This window comes from Larus michahellis, chromosome 3 (genome assembly GCF_964199755.1).
Source record: "Larus michahellis chromosome 3, bLarMic1.1, whole genome shotgun sequence".
Taxonomy (NCBI): domain Eukaryota; kingdom Metazoa; phylum Chordata; class Aves; order Charadriiformes; family Laridae; genus Larus; species Larus michahellis.
In genome coordinates, this window is record NC_133898.1 from 58,902,975 (window position 1) to 58,919,684 (window position 16,710).

General features: G+C 39.5%; 1 protein-coding gene across 1 annotated transcript in view; it reads right to left on the bottom strand.

The window, feature by feature from the left end:
• The window catches only part of EPM2A (EPM2A glucan phosphatase, laforin), a 29,035-nt gene extending 13,586 nt beyond the window's left edge, over positions 1 to 15,449 (bottom strand). Inside the window, exon 1 of the mRNA XM_074580344.1 lies at positions 14,386 to 15,449. Coding sequence (XP_074436445.1) covers positions 14,386 to 14,447 — 62 coding nt within the window. The 5' untranslated portion in view covers positions 14,448 to 15,449. The remainder of the gene's footprint in view (positions 1 to 14,385) is intronic.
• Between the last annotated feature and the right edge of the window lie 1,261 nt (positions 15,450 to 16,710).

Below are 16,710 nucleotides of genomic sequence, written 5' to 3' on the forward strand. Positions count from 1 at the left end.
AGAAATCTAAAAGACAAGTTTTCAGAGAAAAGCCCAAAAGAACCGAAAGTTAATATCAAAACGAAAATACTGAAATGTTCCAACCTCAGCTACTCTGTGATTCTGTGAAAAAGGATAGGAGTTTGAGATTAGAAAAGCTTTTTAATGTTAGGAATAGTGAGGTAATTGAAAGGAAGAGGGCTGTAGAATCTCATCACTGAGATGAGATCATATTTAAGATCAGGCTGGATAAACCTGGAACGATTTAAATGTAATTGAGACTAAGTTAGAGCAAGGAAATGGACTGGATGCTTTTTGAGGTCTCTTTGAGCCTATGATCTATGATACTATAATCATAAACTTTAATTTCCATCTCTGGGATCACTACCTATATTAATTTATCAAGATCCATCTTGAAATAATTTAGGTTCCTTGTCATCCCTGCCCTATTTGAAAGGTCATGCCAGAATTCAGACATCATTCCTTTCATGTCAGAAACCTTGTTCTAATTTACGCTCTAAATTCATTCAGAAGCAATTAATATCCATTTGATCTTAAAGCAGGTTCAATTTCAATAATTCTTCTTCCTCCCTTGTACTAATTCCTGAATGTCTTTTACAAATAGTAATACATCCTCCTTCTCAGTCTTCATTTAACTATGCTGTCTACCTCAGACACCAGAAGTAGTCAAGCTATTGTAGCACAGAGTTCCTTGCAAGCCAATTTATTTTCCTCCAACTCCAGTGTCATGAGACCTACACAGCCTGTGGAAAATGCCCTTATTCATTGCAAATCAGCTCAAGTATCTCTGCTTTTCACTGCAGTTTGTGATGATGGGAATCCCTGACACAGAAGCAAAAAAGAATGTTACATCATTTTATATTTTAAGTGGGTTTGCAAACCAAATTTGCTATTCCCAATTCCCTCATGACACAAAGAGGATGCAAAATTCTCCTAACAAGAGACCTCGAGGATCCCTTTTGTGGGATACGTCCTGACCACAAGGTTCCTGTGAAGAAGACAACACAGAAGAGGCAGTGCATCCCCATCAAGAGGGATTGCATCATTACCTCAAAGGTCAGTTACTGAGAGATGAGATAAATCAGCCTGATATAGCTGATCTCTTTCATGCCAGGACTAGAACATGTTCCAGACTTGCTTCTCTTGGGAAATGGAAGTGCAAAAGGGATTGTAAACAATCTTTGTTCTTCTGTCAAAATAACAGGTGAAATTATATTTAACTTTGTCTATAGGCTAAGTGGGCATTCTCCAATAAATTCAATGGGATTCATTAAGCTTGCAGTACATTTGAATCTATCAGGGAAAAAAACATACTATAAGCTCTTAACCTCTCTCATTCACCTCACTCCATTAAAAAGCTTAAAGCCAATGAGTTTATACCTTACACATTTTTTTATAACCTATTTTATCTCTGTTCTAGAAATTATCTAACATAACTTGGTCACACAAGACTTTATGTACACTACCAAAGCTAAATTGTGGAAGATAAAATTTTATTCTCTCTGGATTCAAAGTGAAATATTTTATGTCATATTTCACCAGGTATTTCTACTGTGAAGAGAAGAAAGCAATCATTCATATGCACACCGACACCTTGTAGGACAGGGGGCCCAGATCTAGCCTTATAGGACTTCATCAGAGTTTATTTTCAAACATACACGTAAAGTTTCTACTGAAGCCCAAGGAGAACACTGCATGCAGCAGAAAGCAGGATTTGCCTTGTGCTTCTCGTACTTTCATTTGTATAAACATTATCTGAAGCAAAGGACGCGCCAATTGCAAAAATACAGCCGGAGAAGAGAATCAGGTTCCAAGGCTTGTACTGAACAACCTGGAAAGGGCTCCTCTGTCGGCCTGTGAGGATTAATACTTAAACGCTCCAATTATAGACTCTTGTCTCATGCAACCACGGTTGCCAATGGTTACTTCCTACAATGTCTCCGTTAGGCTGCCAACATTCCCATTTGTTTTGAATTAGAACAAGTACTCGGAAACACAAGAACAACAGGCTGCTAAACTAAGCCAGATAGTAATGAGCCATGAATCTCTTGGCATTAGGAACGAGAATTTCTAACATTAATTCTTAGCAATGGGAATGATGCCACTGCTGGCACCTTTAAGTTAAAAGTATCTCAACAAAATTGTCTTAAACCACTACAGACGAACTTTAAGTTACTGCCTGAGAAGTTTCAGGAATCAGTAAATGTACCTTTTGTCATCTTTCAGAGTTTACTTACTAGCAGCTGCTTAGAAATCTAGGCTGTGAAAATAATAAGTGATGAATCCACTTTTCAATATGCAGCTTTTCAGATCCAATGGAAATGCTTTCCAATGCTTCAGAAACAAGCACATATTCATTAAAATTACATAATTGCAAAGCACAATTATTGAAAGGTGGCCTTGTGATCCACATACCAGCGTATGCACACGTACAGAAGACTGGAATGCCCTCAGAAGTGCAACAGTCAGAGGAAGAAGCACACCCATCCCTTGTGCTACCATCCAAATACAACAGTCCTGACGGGTTCTGTATCCGTCCATGTTCATTCCAGTTAAGATACTTATCCAGAATTTCTAAACCCGCATCAGTTCATTTATATTAATTTTAAAGACATATTCTGGAATACCACAGGCTGGAGACATCTCAGAAATATTGAGAAAAACTGAATCAATGCATCGCCACAGTCAGCTACATAAATATCTAAAAGAAAGAGTTGCCGCAACAAAGTCAAATCAAAGGGACAACAGCTGCATGGTGCTACCATAATAAAATTGTCAGAAAACTTCATTTTAGCTAACATACCTGGTTATTAGATTATAAACATAAAAATAATAACTGTGGTGGATGAGTTGCCAACCTCAAAGGTTGATGCTGAGACTGTAATGGAGCTACTGAGGCCCCACAAAGATCTGTTGAAGGCTTTTTAAAACTGCAAAGTATAGTGGGATATCTTGAAGAAGTCTCAGATGTCAAAAGAGAAAAAAATCATGTGACTTAAATTTTATCAACTAACAATGCCACAGTTTTATTGGAGCCCAAAGATTGACAAGAATTACCAAGGGTTGTCTATTTTTTTTAAACTGACTTTTTTTTTTCAGGTTTCATTCTTTTCTTAGCAATATAATTTTACTTGCTTGGAATTTGGAATTGCAGGTCTTTGAATAAATGTATTAAAGCGATCTACTGTTACTAAAGTTTATGTAAACGTGTCTACATTCTTGGCTGAAGCTTGACTTTGTGAATTTGTAAAACATTACTCATACTAGATGGCCTTATTACCTAGATGACAAATATAGAATCATAGAATGGTTCGGGTTGGAAGGGACCTTAAAGATCATCTAGTTCCAAGCCCCCTGCCATGGGCAGGGACACCTCCCACGGGCAGGGACACCTCCCACCAGATCAGGCTGCTCAAAGCCTCATCCAGTCTGGCCTTAAAAACTTCCAGGGATGGGGCTTTCACCACCTCTCTGGGCAACCTGTTCCAGTGTTTCACCACCCTCATGGTGAAGAACTTCTTCCTAACGTCCAGTCTGAATCGACCCATCTCTAGTTTTAATCCATTCCCTCTGTTCCTCCCATTACCCGACATCCTAGGAAGTCCCTCACCAGCTTTCTTGTAGGCCCCCTTAAGATACTGGAAGGCTGCTATAAGGTCTCCTCGGAGCCGTCTTTTCTCCAGACTGAACAACCCCAACTCTCTCCGTCTGTCCTCATAGGAGAGGCACTCCAGCCCTCTGATCATCCTCGTGGCCCTTCTCTGGACACATTCCAGCATGTCCATATCTTTCTTGTAGTAGGGGCTCCAGAACTGGACGCAATACTCCAGGTGGGGTCTCACGAGAGTGGAGTAGAGAGGGAGAATCACCTCCCTCGACCTGCTGGCTTTTTCCTTCTTTCATCTCACCAGGTCGAAGCAACTCAGTATGACAGAAAACTGAGCAATTCAGTCTTCTGCAGTGAAAGCTGTAGTTAAAGCTGTGTTTAGGAATGGTCTGCACATGGCCAGCCTTTCAAGCTGGCAGACGGACTGCAGAAAGAAGGAACACTAAAGAAATTATTTTATTCAAGAAGCTGCATATCCTCCTTATCAGACCTTCACCATGTGAAAGCAAAGGCACTGGATATAACTGTTCTGTAGAGTTTTGAAAAGGTATTCCTGAAGAAACTAGATAAACTAAAAAAATCATTTTTTAAAAAAGGCTGTAGAAGCCCACCAATATCCACACATACACAGTAGCACCCAGCATCCAGCCCCTGAACTGAAAGAGTGCGCCATGGAGAGACTTGCTGCTGGCCCACGGCTGATGAATGGACTTTCTGCATGAATGCTACATCCATTCCTGCTGCTCTTCACTTAATTACGAAGGACGGAAGGAAGGAAGGAAGGAAGGACGAGCAAGCTTCTACTTCATCATTGATCTTATTTATATTCTACCTTTTCTTGTCTCTGTATTAAAACTCAAACGCATACTTTCCTTTTTTCCTCTTCTTGCATGCTTAAAATCATATTTTCTATTACTAAGTTTTTCACATCAAAGAGAAAAGACATTTCATTTAAACCTACAAACCATGATGTCTATTGAACAATAAAGAGGAAATCCATATTTCTTATAACTTGTCAATGTCTATGACATTTGACTCAATTTTTATCATAGTTCACAAGAGGATATACATTAAACTTATGAACAATAGCAGGGATTATGTACCTGACTCTCTGAAATTAAATTTCCCAAAGTACAAGCATTAAAGGAGGGAACAAGAGATTTTCAGTTCAGCCTCTTAATATGTTCCGTGGGAAGACAAACACAGTTCATTTCTTTGTTTCTTTGTTTTTTCTTGCAGAGAGAAAATTATATATGGGAAAAGACAGCAGCAATTTGATAATCTCTATTTACTCTTGGGAAATAAAATACGTTTCTGAGACAAGCTTCAAAGAAACTAGAGCTATATTCAAGTTTCCTCTCTCAGAAATCTTTTTTTATTCTTTAAATAGGATTCTCCATATTATTACATGGAGGAGCTGTTTTAAAATTATCTTGTAAATATCTAGCGCATTTAAGCATGAAAACTTGAATTTATATCTCTCAGCATTTATAAAAATTATTGAAGATAAGAAGTAGAATTCATAGCTTAATGGCTTCAGCTTGCTACTCTTTTAAATGAGGTATCTTTTACACTTTCTCCATTTCAAGTTGAAGCAACTATGCAGTTGTTTATTTCAGATTTTTCTGATTTACAGGTTACCTGTTTCAGAAATACAGTATACAGTGAGCAAGCAAACACCAAGCCAGCTGGTAGTGATAAACTATCTGATGGTGCCACTTTGCACATTTGGGGAAAGAAAACTCTCTCGTTTTGAGTTGTTTTTTTTCCTGTAAGTCAGCTGCAGACTGGGCTAACCTGCCTTGGGAGTTGTGCCTGCGAAAAACCATGGAAAGGGTAGGCAGAGGGGGTTTCTGCAGCAAACACAAGTCCCTGGTTCAACACTTTCACCAGTTGTAAATTATGGAGTTCTCTTAGTGAAGTTCTTCCGATAACAACCAAATATCTGCCTTTGCTCCCTCCTGGTAAACTAAATAGCAATAAGCTTGAGTACACAATCTCTGCCTTTGAAAAGAGCTTCTGCTATCTTTAGATAAACTATATTTAAAAATGCCAGTGATTACAGGGGACCTAATAAACGCATGTAAAAGCTAACAGGAAATAAATATCTGCAAGACAACTGGAAAATCATCTTTGGTGAAAGAGCGATGCTGCCCCTTCCCCGTTGTCCCAGCTGTGAGCTAAATTGCCCAGATTTCACAATCTCAGTCAATTTTGTTCACAGCCGGCAATGCCGGCAAATTGCTTTCCAATGGAGATAGAACTTTACTCCCTTGCTGACAGCCTGAATGTTAAAGAGTAAAGAGGCAGGAAAAAGGGCTGAAGACCTCCAGAAGAAATACAGACAAGGGACAGGGAGGCACAGTAAAACAGAGAGGAATTAGAAGCAACAATAGTGTTCACTCCCTAACAGTGATACCGCATGTAAAATTCACATTTACTAGAGTATCAACATTTGTCTGTTATACCCCACAGAGAAAAAATGAACAAATAAGTATGTTTACTCCTCAAGGTTTTTTCACGGAGAATTCCCAGTCTTCCTTCTGGTTTTTGCTCACAGTGCTGTAAGTTTTTCTTAAGAAATAAGGAAGTTATTTTGTGCACTGCCACACCTATCAAAGATCCACTTTAAAGATCGACAGTGGTTGTAAGCAAATATGACTCATTACCAGCCAGCTGATGAAAGGAGTTCAACTCTTCCCATCAGCAGCCAGTCCCTCTTGCTGCCATTTTATTAACATAGTGCTCATTCCTGAACAATCACCCCTCTAATTAAATAATTCTCAATCAAATGCCTGTTCCAAATGCCACATACAAATGGCAGAATGGTAAAGAAAAAAAAACAAAACAAAACCAGAAAAAAGTCCAGATAAAACTCACAAGACTATCCAGGCAGCATGTTAAGTTCCCCTTTAACCTGTTGTGTCCTGTTGCCCACTCCCTCTTTGGAAATTACTTGGCTGAATTACTGACTCTTTTGCACGGAACCCTCATTGCAGGTTTTCTTCTAAAGCACCTTGCAAGCCACGAGCTCCTGACAGGTGAAAAAAAGCCAGTTGCTTCCTCAAAGCTGCAGCCAGCTTTGCAGCTTTCTCCCCCTCTGCCACATCACAACACTCGGTCCAGCTCAGCTATGGACTTTCTACCGAGTTTTTTAAATTATTTACATTTTTTTTTAAAGATTTGCCAAATTCACCAAGCTGACTAGAAGCACATTGAGCCATGCTCAGTTTATGCATATAAATTGTTTGGTTTCTAGAGGAATATCACACCTAATAATCGCTGCTAATAATTGCCGGTTCCTCCTCCTCCTGCCACACGCACGCTGACAATCCAGCGGCGGCACTGCACAGAATGATAGTAACTTCTGAGACAGAAGTACATTAAGAATTTGCTGCTGCAAAAAACTCTCTTTTGCCTTTAGGAGTTTTAGCAACACTCTCAGGAAGCTATTACATATGCATACCACCTCCCTAGCCATCAAAGTTTAGGGAAGCCAACTCGTTCCTCCTTGGCTGAGACACATGGCGGTTTGAAGGGCCTTGACATTACTTCTGAGTATGATTCAGAATGTGATTAGGAAACCCCAGCTTTTTCAGGTGTGTAACAACCAAAATATTTATCTTTCTTTGCAGCAATAAGGAATGGAAAGAACTTCACAACCCTGCTTTCTCTCATGAGGAGTATAACAAAGGCAAACAAAAAAAATGAAGGTGCTGTGGAAGACATTTCTTTCTAGTACAGATGAGTGCTAGGCATTACTTTGGGGGATTCAATAACTCCTGAACTGTGAAAATATTTCGTGTTTCATTAGAAGTACATTGGTTTTCATCAAAAGTGAAATTCACACATCACTGTGATTTGCCCTTATTGGACTACCAAGAATTATTCTAATTGCTCTATAACCTAAAGCAATGTAAAATTCCACATTAAATCATTTTTAAAATGTTATGCTATTTAGACTATATATGTGAACAGGTCAAAACTATTAATTTATCAATAATGCTGACAACATACAGTCTAACTTTATAGAAAGGGGAGAAAACACTCAGAAAAGCTGGTGAATATTAATGACGCCTGCCATTTGAAAAATCGCTGACATAACAACATTAATAGTTCACAAGTTTGCGAATTTTCAGTCCCGTTTGCTGCCAAAAATCATTCCCTCCCCCAGTTTTTTCATATTTACGGAGATAGTTTACCATCCATCAGCCATTACTTCAACAGGGTCATCCCAACGTAGATAGCATTTTGCATCCCTCAGCCACCACAGCACACCACAAACCTGGCAGCTTGCTGGCCAGTAGCCATTCATCAGATGTAACACACCAGCCACTGCAGGTGGAAGTAATACTGGGAATTCAAACACTGATGATAGTCATGCAAAATCTTTAATCTAAAAGCTCCATGATTTTTTCCTCTGGCAAAATTTACATCACCCGTTTAAATGCCAGATTTTGCCTGCTACTGTGGCACATACAAGAAACGCAATTATAAATCAGTAGCTGAGATCCAGGAGTTCCCATTTCCAGCTCCTTTCGAGTGCTCAGGAGGTAGGTCACAGCGAGGGAACCAGAGCTGTGCTGACAACAGCTACTTGCTAGTATTTAGGAAAACAGAATGTGAAAAGTGAGTTTCCTTGATCCCATTCATCCACAGTATTACAATGGTACCACAGACCGCACTGCTGGCACATCCTAGTTGTATTCCTGGGCATAGTTCATGGGACCGGGATTTGCAGCTACCTCTCTGATGGCCAGGCTTAGGTTATCCCAGCCAGGTGCCATCCTCCCCATGCGAAAATCACAACACTTGGAAAAGCAGAATCAGTTTTCAAGTTTTTAGCCATTGTCAGGGAGGGCGCAGTGTGGGGAGTTCATGAAAGGAGAAACTTTTTGTTCGGATGGGCAACAAATGTGGAAGAAAGATGCATCTCGTACCCAATACGGAGACAAACCCAAATTAAATAAATGTAAATAAATAAGGACTTTAAAAATGGATAAAATTCTGACCTCATAATGTTTGTCTTCTCACTCTTGCTCTTATTTCCTCACAATCCCTCTTAATTTTCAATAACTTAAATAAAAGAATGCTTAAATGTAACTTTTTTACACTGATCTGAAACCCATTTTCTTCACAGCAGAGAGTAGTAAAAGCATTTCACAGCTCCGGTTGAGGGTGATACAGGAAAAAACTGAAGATACAAAAGGGACAAAAAATAGAATTAATATGTAAAGCATGCTATAAAAGATGATTCCCAGTGGGAAGTAAACAATGCATCTCATTTAAACTAGTTTAAGACTATAGATCAGTACAATAAAACAAAATTCAAACAAGTGTTCAAATGTCTCAGTTTATGGGATAAATGAAAGCCACAAGATGTGGCTTAGAATATTTTCATTATTTAATGTATAAAACGGCCAGATAAGTTCACAGTTAGAGCCTCAAGTCCTGAAATCAAAGGCCAAACTCCTATTGATGTTAAGTATTTTTAATCAGGATTATTTTATTAGAATGCAATTGAAGACTTTTGTTTCAGAGCTCATTATTTCTTATTCTTTTCTCTGATATTGTTACCAAAAGTATTCTTGAGGCACAGGGGACAGCTAGCTCTCAGTTTTTAATGTTAATTATGGTAATCTCGGCAGACAACAACACGTCCTCTCTTAATTCATGATGTAGGCATAAAGTATCAGTTCAGCTTTCTACTACAGTAGCATAGTTCACTGCACTCTAGGGTTTGAGTTTTTTTGTGACAGCTTCCTCTTTAAAGTTTTTTTTATAATTCAGTAACAAAAAAAATTACTTCAGAATTACACTTAAAACAGAAGGGTATTTTATTTTGTGAATTAATTAAAACCAGTAAGTCAGCAGAGAAGTTAAAGAGTGAAAATAAATAAAAGCACTCGCTCTTGTATTTTTTCCAGTTGCATAATTCAAAGGTAATTCTGACTTCATGTTGAACTGAGATGGACATTATTCATTAATATAGGCTAGGGAGGGGATACAAGATCAAGATGAAGACACCTAGCGCTGATTATCTACAAACGGGTGTCTTCACAGCATTGCTCAATGCATTGCCTAAGTACAGTTTCCCACTGACATCTGAGACGTCCCATACCATCTGGAACATCTGGACGGGGCTCACAGACATGGCCAACAAACTCTAAGAAACCATGTTCCTGTAGTGCAGCAGCTGGAGGCCAGACAGTAAACTCTAGAGCATCTCAAATGAGACTAGACATCAACATTCAAGCAAGCAGACAGGATGTTTAACGTCTTATTATAAATCAATAGAGATCTCATCAGCATCATCAGTGGAGTATGGAGACCAATGCAATTCTTCAATTCACTCTAAAGTAGACATCTAGTCTCCAGTGAGTTAACTGCTGCATATAGACATACGAATTTAGTCGTCTTAATCTCAAACAGAGTCCTACCACAGATGTCTTTAAATATATCTTTACATTCATCAATCCCAGCAGAGTTCTAACGTTCAAATAGCAATAACTGTGCCTCGCATGACTCAAATAAGGTAACAGAAGTTACATTATTCCCGTTCTGCAGTGAGTCTCATGCAAAAATATACTCAACCAGCTTCTTGTTTTCCACCCCAATTAAAGTTGCACATCAATCAAATAAATGCTCATTTTCGTCACAGGAGAATTACTACAGACAAGAGGAAACTCGGTGCTCATCAGCAGAATAGCGCTCTAGTGCCTCCAGAAGGTAAAGAAGCAGCATCTGGATTTCGCCCTGGATCATTCCTCATCCAGTCACCTATCTATGTTAACATTTTAGTACAAATCAGGAGCACACATTTTATGTGACTCTCCTGATTATCCCCACTTAACGCTTAACTTAGGTTATAACCTACATTTCTATGGCAATGTTGAAGAAAACCATCTTACCAACAAGCTACAAAGCGTTTGTAAAGACTATATCATAAATAAAGTTTAATTTGCAACCATCAAGAAACAAATTAACAAAAACAGTATTTCCAAGCACAAGGGTTTATTTTCTTTTATCTTTTGCTTTATTTTGTCTTAAGGAAAAAATTGGGGGCATAAACAGCGGTGATAGCAACGCATTTGGCAACTTTGCAATTTCTTGGCTTACATCCAGTTACGGGAACATCCCACTCGCTCCACTAACATGAAATATTAATATTTAATGGCCTTAATATTTAAGTGTAAAAAAGCTACTATAAAAACTGTGCCTCAAAAAATTGTTGTCAGGACCTATGGCTACTCTCACATAGTGATTCCCCCAATAGATTCTGACTGTGTACAAGCTGACTGTGTATTTCCCTCTGAAACGTTTAGCAGCCGTAACAATATTTCAGTTAGAGATTAGCTATCCCTGTTGTCTGAGGAATTCACCTACAGAATCCAGTTTAGTTGCATTTTACATGCAAAGCACGTAAAAAATATTTTTCTTCGTCAGATTTAGGAGATATGACCCACAAAAAGCACACACAATGAATAAAATTACAGTTATGAAGACAGTAAATTTGAAACATGTGTTATTAAAAAATAGACACCATAGATGGCATAAAAGTACATGTCCTAAAATGAAGAGGTGGTGGTCACACATCATACTCGAATGAGTAGGCAAAAAGTATGGGAACTCACTACTTACCAGGGGGGGATTCAGGAACCTAAAATTAGTCTAAAAATAGAAAACCGTAACTAGATGGCTTTTTGTCTCAGTGATACTCTTCCTGTAGCACCTAATTCTTCCATCAAGCATCATTGCCTCCAACATATTATTTAAGGGTTTTGTAATTTCAGGTGTCACTCCCTCTCTCGCTCTTAGGCAATGCTTTTCTTCTGAGAATTGCCGAGGTTTTTATATAAATAATAAGGTATATAACACCTATGAATTAGGAATTTCCACCTTTCACAGATGGAACTGAAACAGAGCTAACATGCCCCAGATTTACAAATTTTCTGAAGTCCTCTTCTCCCAGAAAAGATTACAATAACTCTAACGTGCTTTGGAAAATTACTGTGTCCTAAGTGAACTCTACTGCAATTTGAAGGCATCTTATTGCAGTAATATCTAACACGAAAGAGAAAGGGACTGTAATTTTCGGATTTTGGTGATACGTGTCATTACATGTCCAAAACAAGTGGACACTAACGCCACAGAGGTATCGGTCCTGACTCTGTAAGTGCGGGCAAGCTCCATTTTACACTTACAAAAAATTAATTCAAATGCTGCTATGCTTAAAAAACGCATCATATCCTCTCCAAACTGAATGACCAGCACAAAGCGAGTTCTCTAAATATAAGCTTAAACATAAACTCACTGATTTATGAGCGAATACATCTATACCAAACAAGAAAAGTCCGATTCCTCAGGGCATTGCTGTCAGCCACAGCACAATTCAGAATGGTTTCTAGCAACAGAAGGAAGCAAGTTCTTCTCATCCTGCTGCAGCCCATTTAAAGTTTAAGCACATGTTTTATGAAGATGCAAGGTGTTAGCGAAGCTCAGAGCAACTGCTTCTAATTGTTGTGATTAGACAGACGACAAGCAAAATCAGTCCGAGGGCTCATGTGGGAGGCCTTTTTGACAGAGATAAACTTTCCTCTCCAGCTAATTCACGCATGGCAATCCTATTAAGTGGAGCAACGTGGAGAAGGGGCTCGCCTCACAAGTTTTCACTGATAAATCACTTCTTCCCAGCTGCCACCGTTCTGTAAAGATCCTACAGCTGGTGGCAGGACTTAGAATTTGTGCTCACAAAGCTCCCTGCAGTGCTGCTGCCTCCGTTACAGCGTGGAAAAAAGTAACCTTAGCTGGATAACTACCACCTCATCGTACACTGAGCTTTCAACCACACAGGCAGAGGGACTGGCTCTTTGCTTCTGTTTTGGGATGTTTTTTCTGTTGTTTTTTGTTTTGCTTTCTTTTCTTTTTGGTGATATTAATCTCCATAGCACTCTTCTGAATCAATAAATCCATTACAAAATAAAAGCTTTTTCATCAGCTCACTTCAGCTGCTCTGCCAAAAAAAAATAAAAAAAATTGTAATTTACTTTGGGGCTGCTTTGTTATAACCAGCAGAATGGTGAATCTGCCCCCAACTGTTAATAATTAAAAAGGCCGAGTATCTTCAAAGTATTAAAAATAATTATGTGACAGGACTGTTACGGGGTATGCTCACTTAATATAACTCAAAGAAATGAGATAAGAATTACTGAAGATATACATATACGGTTGCCTTGCAATGAAGGGGGGTGTGTGTGTGCAAGGGGAACGGAGGAGGAGATCCTCATCTGGAAAAGACTACACAACTCACAAAATTTTCTCCAAATATTCTTTAGTGGAATCTGCAGCTTTTTACCTAATATTGGAAACATGTAGTCACGCAGATAAGGCAGTATTAAATGGATCACTGCTGCCTCTGGAAAGAAAGATAAGTTAGCCTTCGGTGCTTAGATATTCGCTTTCTGACAGCTGTTCTTCTTTCTCACAAACTTTCTCTGCCAAGCAAAGATTATTTGGGATTGACAAGTCTGTGCTTTGGAATAAACAAGAGCTTTTCTTTGACAGGGTGTTGGAAATGGATGCTTAAGATATAGATAACAGTATAGTCTGTCAGGTGTATTATATAGCTTGAGGGGGTCTCAGGGAAAAGGTACCAAGTCACACGAATACCTGCATATGCCTAACGGTGTTTATGAATCCGTACTGTTTCAAAAGATACCAAAAGAAGGAAATCTTTCCCTCACACACTGCAGCTCTGACAAGAAAAAGACAATTCTACTTCCTACCCTGTGTGAGGGTGGAGACAAAAGGGTAGGAAGAGGAGACAAAATGGTGAGGTTGGAGTAGCTGAAACAGTAACCTGGAGAAATTCACATAAAGCAATGCTATGACCTAATGAAAGTAAGAGGTGGTTTGATTTCTTCAAAAAATACATACCCCCTTGGGATCACTACCTGCTCAGTAACCAGTAACACCAGCTGCATGTGGCGTATCAGGGCTGCCAGCATTCAGGCAACCATTATCAACCAACAAACTTGCTGCCACATCCGTGACTGGAGATGGGGAAAAGTTACAAATGGTCAAAAATTCCTAAGTGCCACTTTGTTAACCACTAGTGCTGAGGCTGCTGCTGTAAATACATCCTGTGCTTCATCTGCAGCCCTGAAGGGTGGGTGCCCTCTTCTCTTTAAGCTTTACTGTCTCCTCACTCAGGCCAGGATGCTCCACTGGTGAGGCAGTGGACTCAAGCGAACACCACGGAAGTACAAACACTTTAAGACTTGTCTAAGTTTTAGTACTTTTTTAAATGCATGCACAGAAGCAGAAGTCATCTATAACAGCTGTCACTAATTGCAGTTGCTGCTGCACATGAGCAATAACATGACACCATGAAGTTCTGTTTGGAATATATTCTTTTTGTTTCCCGGGAGATGTTCTACAGCAAAATAATCCCAAATCAAATACATTACAAACATGTACATTTACATGTATGTGGACAAGCATTTGAAAATGACAGTTCCTCATAAATTTATGCATTAATTACCACTAGTCATTTTCAGATGTGATGCGACTTAACACACCTGTACTGGCTGCAGGTATCCTTGAACTCAGAGTCTCTCCTTTTGATTGCCAAAAGTGAAATCTAATTGCAAAGAGGCATTGAATCTTTGTTGAACTTTACTGTTACATACCTACTACTATTCACCACTTCAAATCAAAGTTTGCTGTCATTATGTCAGTATACTCGACACCAGCTGAGCCCTGCCCTTTTCTTTTACCTGGAGTAATGGATAGCTTGATGTCCTGCAATGTTAAAATAGAAGTCAGTTGTATGTTTCATCTCATCAGTATGTCCAGAGACTTCAATCCAGTGTGCTATTGGGAGGCAGTAAACTCCATCTACTATGTTGCTCTCGTTGTAAACACAACTTCGATCATGATGGGGCCCATTACCTATAACAGAAGAAAGGACAATTGCAGGCTGTGTATCCGGAAAACCTTCCAAAAAGATTTGCAGGAGATGTGAGCTGAGTATTTAAGGCAAGGAGTGCTGTTTGCTGCCTGTTCAGACTGCATTTCTCGTAACACATTATTAACACCTGAAATAGTTAGTGCTGCCACAAAGCAAATGTTCAGCATTAAAATCAAATTTTTGCAAATTATTTAAAAAACATTAAAGCTGTGTAAGACCCCCAAATCATCAACCGTGGCACCTACAATTTCAAGAATAATTAATTTCATTTAAGTTCCTCATTTGATGTCTGACAGTATGTGACCTCAGTGTTTAACATTTCTGCTGCGTGACCTCCCTCTGGGGGGTCCAGCTTGCTGTGGCCCGAGGTCTAGCTCTGACACAGCACAGCAGCCTCAGGTTTGCTTCCAAGGAAATTGCTGAGCTACGAGAAAGACCTTGGAGAAAGCACAGAGTACGGGCCGTGCAAGATCAGAAAGGTAAAACCACAAACAAAGGTGAGACTGGTGACACTGGAGTTGTTACCAGCCTAAGGATTCAAGAGGAAAAACACCAACGTGGAAAGGCATCATATACCGGAGGAGAAAAGGAAGCAGGTGACAAGCAGGAACCCAGCAGCAATGAAGCCCTGTTTCAGAGAGCAGAGAAGGGTGGTTCTCCTCCACCTCACCCACAGCTGCCTGACCAGCAAAGACTCTTGAGGTGTGCCTCCAGGGACAGGACGCACACCGATGCCTAGTCTAGGAGCTCATTAAATCCTACCTGTCTTTTATGTTTGCTAACGGATAAACAACCACTTCGTACTTTTCAGATGCACGTCCCGCTTACAAGGTCTGCTCATACACAGTAAAGTTGCCCAAAGTGACCCAATGAGACGCGGTCACATCTGCAATGCCGAGCGATCACGATTACCTAAAATGCCTTTGTCTAAAGTAGGAAATTTTTCTTACAGTTTTCCATTATTTAATATCCATTACCCCTTGTTCTCTTACAGCAATAGTGTAAGATTTAGTACAGAAAACCAATTTTTAATACCATGCCAGAGTAAGCAATTTGAATTGAACTGGGTCATGTCATCAATCAAAAGGTTATCTAGCCTCCAAAAATTCAGTACATATATATTCTCCCCCCCATCATTTTTATATACTTATTGTAATACTAATTGCCATGTAGGAATTATTGTGCAGATTAGAAGTGACCTAGTCTATGGCTTGCTTTTAATGTAAACCTGTTACACATGCATTATTAATTATGTTAGAAAATTTCTGAGTAAAATTATGCCAGAGGAATATCCTCAATTTCACACCACATGTAAATGCATGACTGGCTTCCAAACACCACATTTAGGGAAATTTGCTAGAGCAAGAGCATTTTGGGAGATGTATAAATACAATGATTAAAGAAAAAAGACTAACATTTAATAGTGAAGTTTAAACAATCTCCTTATTTCCAGATGACATGCAGTATTGCTATCATAATTGTGAAATATTATTATTTACCAAAAAGAAAATACTAGGCAGAAAACTATTTTCTCATTCTAGATTGTTGAACCATTATGTGTCACGCGCAATGGTATGACACAGCTTTTGATAAATAAGGTGAGCAAGATCATTATATAGCTCCTGAGGCTACAAATCTTACCACGGTATTTTTATGTCACATTTCTAATTGTTTACACATTCTTACCACTTTTAAACACCATTTGAAGACAGCAGCATACATCAACAAATACAGCAGCGTAACAAAACCTATGGATATTTATGACGCTTAATTGATCTCATGTATTCAGCAAAATCTTTACAACCACAAGTAACACACCTTGCCTAACCCCATGCAGCAATCAATGCACATCACCATGGCCCTGCCCAGCCATCACACGGCTGTGTCTGATCCTGACCCCCATCCACCCCCGGGCTGACGTCCCATCCCAGCCTCAGCATGTCCCCGTCCCCAGGGAGGTGCCCAATGCCCAGGCCTGGGGCTGCTCTGGTGTCCCCATCTGCCTGCTCCTGGCTGCCAGCCCCATGGGGTGTCCCTGAAGTCCCCATCCCCAGTCCCCAGGGAACTGCCAGTCCTCACTGCACACTGGCAGTTTTGGACCATGTTCTCAGGATCTCTGGCTCTGTTGCTA